Here is an 18,452-nt window from a genome sequence, read left to right on the forward strand (position 1 = left end):
GGGCGGGGCTGCCGAGGCAGGAGGAAGATGGCGGCGGGGGCGAGGTGAGGTGTTGGCAGTGGAAAGGGGTTCAGGCGTGGGGGGCGGGGGAACGTGGAGTGATGGCCCGCGCCGGCCGCAGGGCTGGATAAGAAGCCGTCGCACCGCGGGTGTGGGAGGGCGGGAGGAGAGGGCGCCTGGACGCCACGGGAGTATGACGGGGCTGTACGAGTTGGTGTGGCGGGTGCTGCACGCTCTGCTCTGCCTGCACCGCACGCTCACCTCCTGGCTCCGCGTTCGGTTCGGCACCTGGAACTGGATCTGGCGGCGCTGCTGCCGCGCCGCCTCTGCCGCGGTCCTAGCGCCGCTCGGCTTCACGCTCCGCAAGCCCCCGGCTGTCGGCAGGAACCGCCGTCACCACCGGCATCCGCGAGGGAGGCCGGGCCCGGCCGCCGCCCACCCCCGGCTGCGCTGGCGCGCGGACGGCCGTTCCCTGGAGAAGCTGCCAGTGCACATGGGTTTGGTGGTCACCGAAGAGGAGCAGGAGCCCAGCTTCACGGACATCGCGAGCCTCGTGGTGTGGTGTATGGCTGTGGGCATCTCCTACATTAGCGTCTACGACCACCAAGGTGAGGTCCGGCGCGGGTAGGGGGACCCGGGCGTCTCCGTCGGGGGGTACCGCACATCCGGCAGGTGTATCCGCGGCGCGCCGCGTACCGCAGCGCTCTCTGCTCTTCCAGTTGCCCCATCCCACGGCCCTTCAGGGCAAATTACGGTGCTAGCGCTTTCGAGGAAGGGAGATAAGCTTTATTGAACACAAACACCAACATCTGCGCTTCTCCACATTATTTGCCCTCCGCCCCAACCTTTTTTGTTGTTTGTTTTTTACTACACTGTTTCTTCAGAGAGATTCAAGGCACTGCTCTTAAATCATTGCTAGTCTGTGAAGGCGCATGAGCTGAGTGGTTGGGGGCAGGTAGCGTTTGAACTGGGTTTACAAAAAGTATGTGAGAGACTGGATAGGCAAAATGAAAACAGTCCCAGAGGTCTGGGATAGTGTGCAATCCTTGATCCTTAGTGGCTAACACAGTACTTGATATAGTAATTGCCGTTTTTTAAGGTTTGATTGAGGGAATGCATTTAACCATGGGGAATTTTTTAAGTACGAGAATTCACCATTTATTGGGTGGCTACAAACCTTAAGCACTGTGCTAATAAACACATTCCTTGTAATCTTACTTTTAACTCCATGGATTCTCAGGTTTAGGGGAGTAGATACATAAGTAACTTGTTGGTGAATAGCAAGAAGTGTTGGGAGTAAGTAACCACGATGAGAATGGGGGAGAGAAATTCTGAATTGGAGGAATTTGAGAAGTTCATGCAGAGGAAATGGGCTTTCCTTTGGACTGAAATGATGACTAGGAGGTCAGGTTGAGGAAGGCTCTAAATGGCAGGTTTGGATTTCAGTCAGATCCTGAAAGTAGTGTCATTTCCTTTCCTTAGATATAAAGATGTGACGATAACAATGATTTAGGTGTATGGGTATGAAGGAAAGAAAACTAATGTTTTCTTCTCTGTTCAGTAACGTAAATTACTGGTATGCTCCACAGACGCTACGGTTTGATTTTTTTTTTTTTTCCTTTAAATCTTTGTCACATAGGCAGGTGTAAGTGTAGGGTTTTGTCCGAAAGGGTACGTCAAGGTCAGACAGGAACTCTTGCAGGGTATTAGAGTCATCTTTGACTGACCTGTCACCTTCCGTGCAGTCAGCAAGGAATATAGTGACTCAGTAGTCTGTCATTATCAACTGATGATATAACCTGTAGGGTAAAGTTTAATAGGGGCTGACATTTTATGGAACTTGCCAAAGAACTGAGCAGACCAATAGAAATACAGGACTGTTAGGAAGCAACCCAGTCTTTGCTTAAACCAATGCAACAGAAACACTGTGTGGGGAAAGAAACAAGTGAAGCAGAAATGGAAATCAGTTAAAGCCATTAAACAATAGGGTGAATTAACTTATAAGTGAATCCCTTATATACGGGTGATTCTTTTAAAGCAAGTACCTTTACGTTCTAGTAGGAAATGCAGATGTATATAGCTAAATAGTTTAACTTGGTGACTGTGCCTACAGATTGTAATATTGCAACACTTTCTTCTTCTGATAATTCCTGTTCTTGAATTGCTGATATGGTCCAGAAATATCTTGTGCCATATTTGCTAAAAGAAAAGTGATTGTTGATGAACAGGAAGAAGTCAAGCTAACCAGGTATTGACTGAAAACCTGAAGGAGTTTTAAGGTTATTTCCAGGGAATTGACATAGGGCACTTTGTGCCCAACTGTAAAAGCAGTTTTCATTATTTTTAAGGGGATAATTTCATTGTTTGAAATAAGAGACTTTTGACGTACCCGTTCTTGGTGTTCGTTCATTCATTCAACAGCGACAGTTGGCTGTCTATTAACTATCAGGTATTCGTTTGGGCATGGGGTACACCAGTGCACAAAACAGACAAAAATCCCTGTGCTCATGGAACTTACACTTTAGTGGAAGCCTGACAAATATTATATAAGAGTAAAAGAGTGGTAAATTAGATCATAAGTGAAATGAGGAAAAATGAAACAGGGAATGGGAATGTTGAAAGGCAATGGTGGGGTGCAGCGTTAAGTAGGGTGGGCAAGGAAAGCCTCATTGACTTTTGAGTATCGACCTGAAAGAGGTGAGGAAACGACCTGTGGATATGTGAGAAAAGTTGTCCTTTTCAGGGGAGGTGTAGCGACTTACGCTTTATTTAGTTTTCCCAAACAAACTTTTATTTAAACCCATTTCTTTATAAGTTAAAAAAAGTCCTATTGACATATTCACAAATGCCACATCTATTGAGTACCTTATGGTGTAAAGCACTGAGATACAAAGGGATACAAGAACTTGTGTTTCTTTTTTTTTTAATTTTTTTTTTTTCAACGTTTATTTATTTTTGGGACAGAGAGAGACAGAGCATGAACGGGGGAGGGGCAGAGAGAGAGGGAGACACAGAATCGGAACCAGGCTCCAGGCTCTGAGCCATCAGCCCAGAGCCCGACGCGGGGCTCGAACTCACGGACCGCGAGATCGTGACCTGGCTGAAGTCGGACGCTTAACCGACTGCGCCACCCAGGCGCCCCAAGAACTTGTGTTTCTTAAGAAAGTTAAAGTATCTCAAGGATATCTACTAAAAATTAATATAAGCCAATATATAGATGCTAAGGGAGTGGCAGAGACTTTATTTAAGGAAAGAAAAATCCCTGCAAAGCAGGGTCACCCCCATATGCCCCTGATAAGGAAGGAGGTGACACTTGAGCTAGGCTTTGCCAAAGTAGGTAGAATTTGGATTAGCATGAACAGCAGTGTTCTCTCTCCCTCCCTGCTCTGTATGTGACTAGGGAATTCCCTTTGGGTGGCATTCCTATCAGACAAGCCTTAACAACGGTGCTGAGGACTGTGGGGAGCAGTAAATATAAGCAAGTGCTTATAAAGAAAACTTGAGAAATGAGGTAGGGTGAAGGTTTCCATGGCTGTTCCAGTTATTTACCCCGGGGCATAGTGTTTTAAAACAACAGCTTATATGTTGACTCAGTTCAGTTGGTCATTTCTTTTTGGGGGTTGGTCACTCATAAGGTTGTGGTCAGATAGTGGCCAGGACGTAAAAATTTCTTGTCATGAGTCTGATACCTGGTTTGTAATGGCTGGAATAGATGAGGGCAGGTTGGTCATCTGTCTTCACACAGTCTTTCTACCTGACAGGCTTAGGCTTCCTCATTAATAGTGGCCTCAGGGTAGTCAGATGGTAGAGCTGGCTTCTCCCAGAAAAAGTTCTCAAAGACCTAGCCAAAGGCCAAAGCTTACACGGTTTCTTTGACTTAGCTTAGGAAACCATGCAGTGTTACTTTTGCTGTACTCTCTTGGTTTGAGACATCCCAGGTCTGGCCCAAATCAAGAAAATGGTGAAATAGACTTTACCGCTCATTGAGAAAATAGCTTATCCAGAAAGGTGCAAGGGAGACAGGTGTGGGAAGGATGGGGGTTAGGCAGGGGGATTGATGGCAGGGATCTCGGAGACGAGCTACTGTACCTTCTTACATCTTTCCCTGTCCTGTACCCTGTCACTTAAAAATTTGAGTTTAAGTAAGTATTCATTCTAATTAATTATAATTGAATCTAGATTATATTTTATTCTTGGACTTAAAAAACCCCTTGATATTTACTTTGGTTTGACTGCCAGCAAACTGAACTTTTTATTTTCATTTACCTGCCATATTTCTTGATTGTGATAATTTCTGCCAGTAATTCTTTCACATATTAGAAATTGGAGTTGTTTTCTCAGGATTTCTTAAGCCCAGAATTCTAGTAAAGAGGTTCACCTAATTTGTCTACATGATTATAATTGAAGAAATGACCATAATTGGGATGGCACAAAACCTGGAGTTCAGGGACTTTACCACCTTAGGGGCGTTGTGCTGGCCTGGATCTCACTTGAAGTATGCTGGGCTCCACATTATCTGGGTATGTATTATTCATCTTCAGTGATGAAGCCTGTTCTTCGGCCCAGTTATATTGGTGCCATGTTGGGGACCTTGCTGTAGGGCAGTATTTTTCAAAATGTGGCCTGTGGACCATCTGAGAATGAGTTTTTGGGAATACTTGTAAAAACTACAGATTTAACACAATTACTGATCAGACTGAATTAGGGGAGTGGGACCTCATCTCTTTTTACCCAACTGCCTATATACTGCCTTTGTGCCTTGAAGTTTGACCCTAACACAAATTGAGGGATGCTCTGCTGCTTGCCTTGCCTCAAAGTATTCATTCTTCATGTTCCTTGTCATGAATGAGGAAATCTGGGTAGGGTTTTAGTATTGCTCGTTATAAATTGGAGTGATCTAGGATAAGGCATTGCCTTCCGTGTGAGGATCCAGCAACAAGCAAACAGAAATCTTTCACGATGCTCTTTCTAGTGTTACTTCCGTAGTTGTAAATGTGTACTAGGTGTCTTCTGAAATTGGTTTTGGGTACATATTTCTCACACTGGCATTAAAAATGTCTGTCCAGTGTACTCACGGCTTCCCTAACCTACTTCTCACATTTTATATACCTTTTGCCTCATCCACATTTAGGTTACTTGATGTTACTTGATCCACATTTAGGTTACTCCCCGGAATGGCTCTCCTCCTTTTCCTGAGAAATGGCTGTCTACCTGTCAGAAGGCTGTCATAGATCCTTGTAAGTCTATCCTGTCACCTCTTAAATAGTCTCTCTTGACTATTCCATTCCTAATCTTGCTCTTTTCTTGAATCTCCTCAGAACTTTGCATCTTGAAAGGTATTTAGATTTTCTAAAATAGTAATCATGTATATGTGCCTCAATTTTCTTACTAGATTTAGGCTCCACAGATACTGTCCATCCTTCTCATCTTTGCTTCTCCTACAGCGTGTAGGTAGCTTGGTGTTCTCCATGTAATTTGTTTCTGAGCACAAGTACCCAGGAACCTTAGAATAATGGAAGGAAACGAACATAGTTTCCCCTAGTTACATATTTGGCACACTGACGGAGATGCTGTTGGGAAGCATGGTCTTACTAAATACTTCTTGTTCTCCTTATGTTGAAATACAGAGTTGGAAGGAGGGTTGAAAATCCACTTGTACTGTGATTACATGTTGACACAATGAGCAGTACAAACTAGGCTACTTGTCTTCCCTCATGTGGAAACTCATGGAAGGCAACATCTGTTCCTAATCTTCCACCTTTGTGTAGTTCACATCTTGTACATAATTTCAAATATATCCTAGCATCCTGGAACGTCATCTTCATTTTGTGCCAGAGAGTTAGCTACCTGTCAAAAGGCTATCATCAATTCTTATAACGTCCGTTCTGTTACTTCCTAGGTAACCTCTTGACTTATTATTCCATCCCCAGTTTTGCTGACTTTGAAAAGCTTTATTCTGCTTTTGGCAACTTTTGAAATGACCTTCTCTTGAGTACCCTTCTGGTTAACCATAGTACTGGATCTATTTATGAAAATAAACCTTTACTTAATAGGAATAATTAGTCTTTGTTGAATTCTTTCTGTGCAAAGAAGTCCGTTAAACCCTTAGCAGTTTTACAAATCAAGAAACTGAGACTGAGAAAGCTAAGAACCTATATCTGGTAAGGAACAGGTCTAGAATTTGAACTAAATCTTATTCCAAAGCTTTTATACTTAACCATTTTGCTATACTGACTTACACTCCTAAGAGAATGGGACTACAATAGTCACTTTTAGTACTGTTCCTAAGTATGTTAGGTCATCTGAAAGCCTCGGTAAAGTGGTACTTATCTACAGGTGATAGAAATGATTTGTAACATAATATGAAGGCAAATAGAATTTTCTTCCTACCACTAATATAAACGTTCATCCTGTGACTGATAGGACGCTTTTTTTATTATTTTTTTTAAATTTTTAAAAAATTTTTTCATTTTTTGAGAGAGAGAGAAAGAGACAGAGCACAAATAGGGGAGGGGCAGAAAGAGAGGGAAATAGAATCAGAAGCAAGCTCCAGTCTCCGAGCTGTCAGCACAGAGCCTGACACGGGGCTTGAACCCGCAAACCGCGAGATCATGACCTGAGCCAAAGTCGGACGCCCAACCGACTGAGCCACCCAGGCGCCCCATAGGACACTTTTTTAATCAACTAAACGTAATATCATGGTACTCCTGCTCTGTACTGAACTGTTTCTTTGTCAGGTGAGCAGAGTCTGTGAAGATACTCTCATTTTTAAAATGTGTACCCAGGGGCTGAGAGAGGCCACATGGCTTGTTAATTTTACACACCTATCCTGCTGAAGAGCTGGGACTTGAAACACAACACTCGTTCCATTATGCTGTGCCGCCATCACACACATACCTTCCCTGCTACAACACGCTGATTCCTAATCCTGGGGCTCTCTCTTGAAATAAAACTGTTTAATGGTGTATAAGATTTGTTTTTTTTAGGACTGCTTTAGTCATATAAAATTTTAATGGTAGTTTTTTTTTTTAAATTTTAAATAATTGCTCCATCAGTATTATATTTTCTTCTCTGAAGATTGCCTCTGATAGTTTTGTAAATGGATTGTTAGAGAAATTAAGTGAAGGTAGCCACTAGGTAACTTACTTAAGTGTCTAGTTTAAAAGGAAAAAAGGTAGGCCATTTTGAAGGACAGGCATTTATTTTTAAAGAAGTATTACATTAATTCCATAGCTGATGAGATGCTTTATAACTAGGAGAGATTGTTTTAGTGTTTATCTCACTTTTCTGTCTTCCCTTCCTGTATCCTTATAAATACTTGATGTTAGTTATATCTTAAAGTCTGTTTCTGTAGAAAGGAGGGAATAACCATGGTAAAAATTCTAATTTCAGTTAATTTTTTTTAATGTTTGTGTATTTTGGGGGGAGGGGAGAGGCAGAGAGAGAAGGAGACACAGAATCTGGAGCAGGCTCCAGGCTCTCAGCTGTCAGCACAAAGCCTGATATGGGGCTCGAACTCACGAACCACAAGATCATGACCCGAGCTGAAGTCGGATGCTCAACTGACTGAGCCACCTAATGCCCTGTAATTTCATATTTCAAAGAAAATATGTTAAATATGTGCTTTAAAAGTCTCATTTTATGGAATTGATTATTCATTTCACATAAATTTTAGAAGAAGCAGGATTTAAGGAATAGAGATAAGATTTGCTGACTGAATATTTGTCTAATTAAACTCCTTACTTGCTTTCCTGAACTTGAAAAAAGTATGTATGTCATGGGTGTATTAGCCAGTTAACGTGTGCATGAGTTGAGTGAAAGAGTAGACTATATTGTAACCTATAATTCTAAAATGTCATTTCGATTGATATAGTAAAGATTTCAAAGGACTCCAGTAAGGTACCTGAATATAGCATATAATCGAATGGGTGGATAGAGCATGCTTAATTCGACTCTCTTTGAAACGTACGTATGCTTGGATTTCTTCCTGTCTTGCTATGTGTTCCTTCTGAGCCTCTGGCTTCTCATTTTTTTCACTTCTAAATGTTGGGGTGTCCTAGAGTATTGTGCTGCATATATGCCTTTGTCCTTCTGTTGTTCTTGCTATCTCCTAGGTCAAGGGTCAACAACTTTTTCTTAAAGGGCCAGCTAGTAAATATTTTAGGTTAGTGGGTTATGGGTTCCTGTGAAAACTACTCAACTCTGCCAATGAGGCCAAAAAGCAGCCATAAAAGAATGGATGTGGCTGTGTTCCCATAGCAGTAGTTTGCTGATCCCTGTCCCAGATGATTTCTCTAACCTTATCATTTTAAAAGTCCTTTAAATGCTCATACCCAGATTTGTATCTCCAGTCCTTATCTCTCCCATAATTCCAGATTCCTATATCTAATTCACTGCCTAACAGGTTTACTTTTATTAGGCATCTCAGGTACTTAACATGTCCAAACCATGTCTCGAATTTCACTCCCCTCAGACCTCTCTCACAGTTTTTCCCATCTTAAAACATACTAGTAAGTGCTCAAGCTAAAAACGTAGATGTCTTCTGTGAGTCTCTTACATTACATTCCACCTATAATCTACCAACAGGCCTCCCTGGCCCTACTTCTAGAATATGTTCCAAATTGGATACTTGTTTTGGTTTTTCGTTGTAGCCACCTCAGTTTGAGTTATCATTATCTTTCACCTGGATTATTGCTGTAGCCACCTGATTGGTCTTCGTTTATATTCTGGCCCCTGTATAATCCATTCTTTACTCACCAGCAAAGTGATCTTTCTTGATAACGTCATTTAAGCTCTGAGTAAAACCTTCCAATGGCTTCCCGTTGTACTTGGAATGTTTTCTCAGCTCATTACCAAGGCCCACAGACCCCTTTGTATTACCCCTTTGCCTGGCCTCATATGATGCCCTTCATTCCACTTAATTTCTATGTTCACCAATTATATTGGCAATATGTTTTATTTTCCTTGAATATGATGAAAACCTAAATGCTGAGAGAATATGCAATAGCTCTAGTAGTAATCTTAGTCCTGGAAGTATTGATTTTTATATTTTGAGAGCTGGAACACATCAGCAAAGGCTTTTCTGTTAAATAATGCAATTGTTATAATAATCATGAGATTAGCACCAAGGAAGAATACATGTTATATAAATGAAAAAAGCAGGATATAAAATTGCATAATCATATAGGCCAGTATTATACATGGGTGGGAACAAAGACTAGGAAACACTAAAAACTGGAAGTGTTATGGTGATGAGGTTAGGGAATATTCAGTTTAGGATGAATGGTTACCTTATTGTCTAAATGTTGAGCGTCTTAAGTAGTTTTTAATACTAGAATTCAAGATAGATATTTCTTAGAATATGAGAAGTTTACATTTGGCCCCAAAAGTGTGTAGCTAATGTTTGTCAAGAAATACTAAAAACATTGTAGTCTTTCTGAGGTCCAATTTTTCTGGCATAATATTTTATTTATTTTTTTATGGAAATTGTAGATGTTTGTGTGTGTGTGCATGTGCATGTTTTAAAAGATAGTTCTCTTGGGGCGCCTGGGTGGCGCAGTCGGTTAAGCGTCCGACTTCAGCCAGGTCACGATCTCGCGGTCCGTGAGTTCGAGCCCCGCATCAGGCTCTGGGCTGATGGCTCAGAGCCTGGAGCCTGTTTCCCATTCTGTGTCTCCCTCTCTCTCTGCCCGTCCACCGTTCATGCTCTGTCTCTCTCTGTCCCAAAAATAAATAAACGTTGAAAAAAAAAAATAAAAAAGATAGTTCTCTTATATATATTATGTATATACACACACACACACACACACACACACACACATACAGTTTACACTTAGGAAATTGAGAATACATGAGGTATAGTTGTAGAGCAACAAAATATAAAATTCTTGAAATCATTATTGCAAAATCTTATGTTTTCTTTTTTCTTTTAATAAAACTTTTTTTAATGTGTATTTGTTTTTGAGAGAGAGAGAGAGCGAGCGAGCATGAGCAGGGGAGGGGCAGAGAGAGAGGGAGACACAGAATCCTAAGCAAGATCCAGGCTCTGAGCTGTCAGCACAGAGCCCGACACGGGGCTCAAACTCACAAATGTGAGATCATGACCTGAGCTGAAGTTGGACACTTAACTGACTGAGCCACCCAGGCACCCCAAACTTATTTTTTCTTAATTCAAATAACTGTCAGCCCTGTGAAACCTCCTTAAGAGTCTTTTAAAAAAGAGCTCTAGTTCTAGTTTTTTCCAAAGATACTGCTTATTTGTAAAAAGGCCAGTTTTATATATTTAATAGAGTTCAACTTTTAGGGAGGGGAATTCAGAATTTAATGGGTGTATTAGTAAAGTGGGTTTAGCATCATTGGTTTATCAATGTTAGAAATAGTTACTGAACTGAATAATTAGAATCCAGGAGACCTGGATTCCAGGCCAAAATCTTAGACTCTTGGCCAAGGACAGTTGCTTGACCTTTTTGGGTCTCTTTCTCATCTGTGAAAGGATGGTTTAAAATAATTATTTCAGGGGCGCCTGGGTGGCGCAGTTGGTTGGGCGTCCGACTTCAGCCAGGTCACGATCTCCCGGTCCGGGAGTTCGAGCCCCGCGTCAGGCTCTGGGCTGATGGCTCAGAGCCTGGAGCCAGTTTCCGATTCTGTGTCTCCCTCTCTCTCTGCCCCTCCCCCGTTCATGCTCTGTCTCTCTCTGTCCCAAAAATAAATAAACGTTGAAAAAAAAATTTAAAAAAAAAAAAAAAAAAAAGAAAAAAAAATAATTATTTCAGCTTATTACTGTATAATTCTGTAAATTACGATTTTCTGAAAAATGTATTCACAAATGTTTTTCCCTTAGGTCAGTTATTTCTGAGCGAATGTAGTCTCAACTTCCTTTTACATAAAATGACTTTTGTCATAGTTTCTTTTATTACACCATTTTGGTGTTAGTTTAGATTCTGTGAAGGCAAACAAGATGAAGTGTGATATGAGAAAAAGAGCTCTGCAAGTATGAATACTTGCCTAATACCATACTATGATATTAGTGGAGGAATTGCCTATCATAGACAAAGGCACTCATATCTTTCTGCGTTTCTTGTGTATCATGAGAAGTATGTATGTGTAGACTTTGAATCCTGAAGAAAATTTTAAGATGATAGTATTGCCTATGGGTAAGTGAGATAGGCAGCATAGCATATAATCAGATTTCTGGAAGGGGCAAGCTGTGAGTGATCAGGAATCGTCTTACTGATACTCTGTTTTATCTATACACTTCTCAGAAACTATACTTGTGCATTTAATTTCTCCATCCAAATTAGCTGAGACAAAGGTTGTGTTTAAAATAACTTTATGAACTTCTTTATGAAAGATACTTGGTAACTGTGGCTCTGTGTATTCTTCCTTTTTAACAGAATTTCTGCCTGTATGCAATGAGGAAGTGCCTGTTTTTATTGTGAGAGGTTCCTGGAAACTTCTTAAAAATTCCACTTAGTGACCTATCCATTTAGGTTTTGTTGTTAGGTGGCACTTTGTGCACTGATTAATTCAGTTTATTAAATAAACATTGAACTCCTGCTATGTGGAAGGCACCTTAAGGGAAAAGAAATGAGTAAGCCAGAAGTTCACAAGGAAGACTACAGTTCAGTAGGGGGATTAAGCTGTAATTATGGTACAAAGTAGAATCTCGTTTATTATGGAGTTTGAACAAAATGTGTGTATTTGGAGGAGGTAAGGGTGAGTCAGAGTAGGAATGGGGCATATCTGGCTGGGGGATTGGGAAGAGTCTCTTAAGAGTAAGTGACATTTTAGCTGGCCTGTGAAGAGTTTGTAGGTGTGGGGCTGGGGAAGTAACATAAAGGATGGAGGTTGGGCTCATGTCATATGTTTTGAGGGGAATATACGACAGTTCTAATTTGCTGGGGACAGAGTACTACAGAGAAATAAATTCATTTGTTTCGTAAACATTATTTCCACCCACCAAGTGTGGAAGCGTAGGCTGGAATCTTAATGCTGATCTGAGCAGTTTGTTCTTAGTATATTAAGCATTTTGGGAGCCATTGAAGATCCTAAATTGGAATATGTCAGGATTAAAGATGAACCCAAAGATTAATCTGGTTGTCAATCTAGTGATACATGCTAGAAGGGGCAAGAAGACCCATTGGAAGATCATGTAATTGTAATATTTTAATGAAAAAGAAAAACTTGAAACAGTTGGGGACAATGGACAAATGGAAATGGATAGGGGAAATATTGCTGTATGAGTATATGGGTTTAGCATGTTAATAGGGCATTGGAAGTGGTAGTGAAAATACTAGAGTAGAGAAGATGTTTGGGTCCCTGGGCAGGTAGTGATGCCTTTATTAGAAATAGAACAACACGGGGCAACTGGGTGGCTCAATTGGTTAAGTGTCTGACTTCGGCTCAGGTCATGATTTCATGGTTCCTGGATTTGAGCCCTGCATTGGGCTCTCTGCTGTTAGCACAGAGCCTGTTCAGATCCCTTGTCCCCTTCTCTCTCTGCTCCTTCCCCACTTGCATGCACACATAAACACACTCTCTCTCTCTCTCTCTCTCAAAAATAAACAAACAAAAAAAAGGAACTAAAACAACAAAAAAGGCTGGTGTTTTTTTTCTTTTTAATTATATAGTTTTACCCCAATTACCATTTTAAATCCCCTGTTGTCCTATCACCCTTGTACATTCCCTGTTGGCATATAGCCTATTCCCTTCCAAGCTTGGTTCCTAAGTGCATATAAATTTTACAGTTATGGTACTGCTCCATTTTTTTTTTTAAACTTGATATAGGGGTACCTGGGTGGCTCAGTCGGTTAAACATCTGAGTTTGGTTCAGGTCTTGATCTCACAGTTCATAGGTTTGAGCCCTGTGTCAGGCTCTGTGCTGATAGCTCAGAGCCTGGAGCCTGTTTCTGATTCTGTGTCTCCCTCTCTTTCTGCCCTTCCCCTGCTCGCGCTCTGTGTCTCTCTCAAAAATAAACATTTAAGAAAATTAAAAAAAAACAAAACAACTTCATATAAGTGTTTGAGAGCTAGTTTTATTTAAAAAAAAATTTTAAGTTTATTTGTTATTTTGAGAGAGGGAGAGAGACAGTATGAGCAGGGGAGGGGCAGAGAGAGAGAGAGAGGGAGAGAGAGAGAATCGCAGGCAAGCTCTGCATTGTCAGCTCGAGACCAGAGCTGGGGTTCGGATTCACGAACTGTGAGATCATGATCTGAGCCGAAGTTGGACACTTAATCGACTGAGCCACCCAGGCTCCCTGAGAACTAGCTTTAAGAGATCAGCTGCTATGTTTTAGGTATGTTTCAGATGCTTACAGAACTTCTGGGTACAATGAACTGGAATTTTCTTTTTTTTTTTTTTTTTAATGTTTATTTATTTTTGAGAGAGGAAGAGACAGAGCATGAGCAGTGGAGGGGCAGAGAGAGAGGAAGACAGAATCCGAAGCAGGCTCCAGCTGTCAGCACAGAAGTGGGGCTGGAACTCACGAACCGTGAGATCATGACCTGAACTGAAGTAGAAGGCTTAACCAACTGAGCCACCCAGGCACCCCTGAACTGGAATTATTAAATGCTGATCCTTGTTTTTACTTAAAATTTTAATGTTTTGTTCATCATGGGATGTTTTTGCATTAAGTTGTTGAAGATAATGCGTTATTCTTTATCTTAGAGTTTTTTGATGCCAACTTAAGTTTTGCTTCACTTATCTCACCTTTGTCCTGGCCCTGAGTGGTTTTAAAGTCCCATGAGTGACTAGACTCAGAGAAAGAGGAGCACATGGACAGAAGGAGAAGGCTGAGTTAGCAATTCTAGGAGTAATCTTCCAGTTAGAAGTGGGAAGAGGAAAAGGATTCAGTGCAAAGGGAGAAGGGGCCATTCAAGGCGCAGGCTGGGAGTAGAACCAAGAAAGGGAGTTTAGACAAGTTGTGGGGTAAGGATGGAATTTTGAGAATGGAGCAGCTTGGTCATTAATGGTAACACTTCAGAAAGATTGAGAAGGAAAGGATACAGATTGAAAAGAGGTAGTGACCATTTTGGTGACAAAGAATGTCATCCATTGATTTGGAGAGAGCAAGAGTTCCTGAAATGTGTTTCTATTTTAATCTGGAAGCTAAGGCAGAGATGAGTGAATTAGTGAGCACTGAAGTATAGGTCTTTGGAGTATTGAAGGAAGGGATCAGTGTCCTGTAAATAGACAAAAGCAAGGGTTCCTAGTGGTGGGTTACTATTAAAATGAATAAATCTACATTCTAGTAAGTTCATATGTTCTAACAGTGTTGTGGAGATTTTACATTGTTTTTGAAATTCATAAGCCTTCCATAATTTATTTATTCTTTTATTTTATTTTATTTTATTTTATTTTATTTTTTTATTTTATTTTATTTTATTTTATTTTTTGAATTTACATCCAAATTAGTTAACATATAGTACAACAATGATTTCAGGAGTAGATTCCTTAATGCCCCTTACCCATTTAGCCCATCCCCCCTCCCACACCCCTTCCAGTAACCCTCTGTTTGTTCTCCATATTTATGAGTCTCTTATGTTTTGTCCCCCTCCCTGTTTTTATATTATTTTTGTTTCCCTTATGTTCATCTGTTTTGTCACTTAATGTCCTCATATGAGTGAAGTCATATGATACTTGTTTTTCTTTGACTGACTGATTTCGCTTAGCATAATACCCTCCAGTTCCATCCACGTAGTTGCAAATGGCAAGATTTCATTCTTTCTGATTGCCGAGTAATACTCCAGTGTATGTGTGTATACACACACACACACACACACACACACACCCCATATCTTCTTTATCCATTCATCCATCCATGGACATTTGAGCTTTTTCCATACTTTGGCTATTGTTGATAGTGCTGCTGTAAACATTAGGGTGCATGTGTCCCTTCGAAACAGCACACCTGTATCCCTTGGATAAATGCCTAGTAGTGCAATTGCTGGGTTGTAGGTTAGTTCTAGTTCTATCTAGTTTTTTGAGGAACCTCCATCCTGTTTTCCAGAGTGGCTGCACCAGCTTGCATTTGCATGCCTTCCATGATTTATATCTATGATATAGACCAAAGTGTGGTCTAAATCATTTTTTATTTTTTACTTGCATAAACAACTGGAAGTCTTGTAACATTAATAAGCCTGTATCATGTAGCTGTCTTATAGTACATGCTTTTGTGTCATACATGTGAATTTTATGACTGACTTGAACATAATGTTAATATCCTACACATCTGTATTGTTGCACAAGTATTGCTGTCCTCAACATTGTTTTCCAATAGCTTCTGATATTAATCACCTTCCTTTAAAATTTTTGTTTGTCTTTGGGACTATGTATTTTTTGTTGCTTTACATATGGGTACTACTCAGTGTTCACTTTTATACTTCCTAGCTTTTGGTCTTATGACTGTGGGCTTTCATAAGGTGCCACAGCCTTAGCCCCCTGCTCTTCTTCACGTATGCTTCTTTACCTTTGCAGATCTTATTTTTCACTTCTTGTGTGTCTGTCTGGCTTCACCTTAAGGAAGGTGACTCCCAAATGTGTGTCTGTATCCCCATCTTTTGTTATGTTACCTTCCCAGCCTTACCCCTGTAGAATTCTCCTAATTCTCCATGGGCTGGATGAAATGTCACTTACCCTAAAGAGGTCTTTTTAAGTCCCCTAGTCAGTCTCTGACTGTTGCCTTCTTTCGGCAGACATTTATTTGCTGAGTGTCTGTTCTGTGCCAGGCACTGTGCTAGCCCCTGGTGAGCAAACACAGTTAAGATCTCTACCCACATGGTGCTTATATCACCTCTTTTGGTTTTTTGTTTTTTTGTTTAAGTACGCTCCACACCCAGTGTGGGGCTTGAACTCATGACCGTGAGATCAAGAGTTTGATGCTCTATGGACTGAGCCACCCAGGCGTCCCTATATGACCTTTTTTGAATGTCCTTCCTTCACTTGTCTTAATCACTTTTTCAGTACCCCTGCCCAAATATTCTATCATCAGGTGTCTAAAACTTAAGGTTATGTTTTCCTTCAAACCAGTTCTCTGCTAGAAATTCCACACTTTAAACAAAAGTTATTATTTTCTTTTAGCTAGGATTAATGCCATGGAATTTTCTCTGTTCACCTCTCATTAAGTCATGCTTTTCATTCTCTCAGTTCTTTTGTAATGAACTCCTTCCATTGTTTCATCAAATTACGAATGGACTATTGCAGTATTCTGCTGCCTGACCTTCTCTATACCGTTGCCAGGTTAGTTTTCCTAAAGTTATAAATTTCCACCTTCCCACATGGCTTAGAAATTGTTGGTTACCCACTTGGTAGGCAACATGAAATGAAAATTAGGTCTGTCCCCTTTTCTCAAATCCTTTGCACCAGCAACATTTGTCTGTCTTTTGAGTATTCAGTGTTTTTTTCTTAAACATTTTCCCAAACTAAATATCCTCTCCATCGCCTTTAACTTTCTAAGGTTGAAGCTCAGTTTTCTAACTTACGAAAGCTCAGCTCAAGTCTTGCTTATTTTACAAAGCTTTCCCTACCAAAAGAAACTTTTTTTTTTAACCTTTGAACTGCTATTACACATGGACTAGCAACATAATGTGTATACAGCATATTCACCAGATTGTGTTATTTTATATATTTTTAACTATATTCTCTTTCCCAGTTAATCTTTGAAGTACTTTAAAGTCAGATCTGACTGAGAGTACAGAGTAGGAACACTTGGTAAAGATCGAAAAGGCAATGACTGGTAAAAAAGCTGCCCCTCTGAAAATAGCTAAATAGTTGTCACTTGTTTTTAGTTAGAACTCTCTTCATTAGTTTCATGTTAAATTTATGCCACATAGTTACTTCATCTTTTTCAATGACATAATAACCATTAAAAGTTTTAGCTGTTTTGGTGCATGGTTGAAGGAACAAAAACAGTTTTAGGTAGTGTATTTCCATGCTTTGCTGGAATTTACTAAATTTTGATTTTGTTACTTTTGTGTATTCTCTCTATTTTCTACATGATTCTCTTTTTTAAAAAATTTTTTAATGTTTATTTTTGAGAGAGAGAGCATGAGCAGGGGAGGGGCAGAGAGGGAGAGGGGGGACACAGAATCCAAAGCAGGTTCCAGGCTCTGAACTGTCAGCACAGAGCCCGACGCGGGGCTTGAACTCACGAACCGTGAGATCGTGACCCGAATCGAAGTCAGATGCTGAACCGACTGAACCACCCAGGCGTCCCTACATAATTCTTAATAGTTCCTCTTACCATTAAAACAACGAATCGGGGCGCCTGGGTGGCTCTGTCGGTTGAGCGTCCGATTTCGGCTCAGTTCATGATCTTATGGCTCATGAGTTTGAGCTCCAGTCAGGCTCTTTGCTGACAGTTCATACTGTCTCTCTCTGTCTCTCAAAAATAAATAAACATTAAAAAAATAAAAAATAAATAAAACAATGAATCAAATAGAAGTAATAATATTGAATGCACGTAGTGGGTCTGCAAGGAAAGTGCATTGGGCTGGGAGTCCACAAGATAAGGGCTCTGGACCACTGCCACAGTTACAGACTCTTGAACAAGTCTCTTAAGGACTCTGGGTCCCAGTTTCTTAATCTGTAAATGAAAATTTCAAGTAAAAGATAGCTTAAAATTTCCTTCTAGGTGTAAATTTTTTATCATACTCATATTGGCTCCAAGTAGTCACCTCTATCCTTTTTTTTTTTTTTTTTTTTTTTTTTTTAATGTTAGCCTGACTCCAGACTCTTATGTTAAGAGTTTTGTTTTGTTTTTCTTTTAGACTCCGGTTGAGGCATAGTCAGCAATGCTTCATGTGGAGTTTGTTCAGTTCTGGGTGCAGTGATGTTTTCACAGCAAACATCCATTAATTGTTGAAGAGGATAAATTAACCTAGTTGGGATTTACTTGCTTTTTTTCTTTTTAAGGTATTTTCAAAAGAAATAATTCCAGATTAATGGATGAAATTTTAAAACAACAGCAGGAACTTCTGGGTTTAGATTGTTCCAAATATTCACCAGAGTTTGCGAATAGTAATGACAAAGATGATCAAGGTAAGCGCGAGTATCAAATTGAGTATCTAACTTACACAGATGTATTTTGTGTTTCAAGGCAGGTCCTGTCACTCATTCATTCATTTTGCGCTGTTAGTCTTTATTGTCACGCTTCTTTTATCATCAGATTTAGACTTTTCTTTCTTCATCTTCTTCAAAGAATTTTCAGAAAAAGATAAAATCGTGACTTTCATAGATATTAAAAAATACACACATGTTAAAGATTTTATTTAACTAATGAATAACCAGGAACCAGGCAGATTTTGTAACCAGTTCAAAGAGAGTCCAAAGGATGGACACACTTACAGGTAAGTAATATTGCAATGAATGTGTAAATGGAGGCAAAACTGGTTTTTCTTTTGGGTTAGAGGGAAGATAATTGAACCTCTACCAGACAAGAAAGAATTTGCATTCT

General features: G+C 40.2%; 1 protein-coding gene across 1 annotated transcript in view; it reads left to right on the forward strand.

Moving 5' to 3' along the window:
* NUS1 (NUS1 dehydrodolichyl diphosphate synthase subunit) overlaps positions 1–18,452 on the forward strand; it is a 33,443-nt gene continuing 14,991 nt past the window's right edge. The window contains exons 1-2 of the mRNA XM_043592206.1: positions 1–608; positions 17,912–18,037. Of these exons, the coding sequence (XP_043448141.1) occupies positions 194–608; positions 17,912–18,037 (541 nt within the window). The 5' untranslated portion in view covers positions 1–193. The remainder of the gene's footprint in view (positions 609–17,911; positions 18,038–18,452) is intronic.

This window comes from Prionailurus bengalensis, chromosome B2 (genome assembly GCF_016509475.1).
Source record: "Prionailurus bengalensis isolate Pbe53 chromosome B2, Fcat_Pben_1.1_paternal_pri, whole genome shotgun sequence".
Taxonomy (NCBI): Eukaryota; Metazoa; Chordata; class Mammalia; order Carnivora; family Felidae; genus Prionailurus; species Prionailurus bengalensis.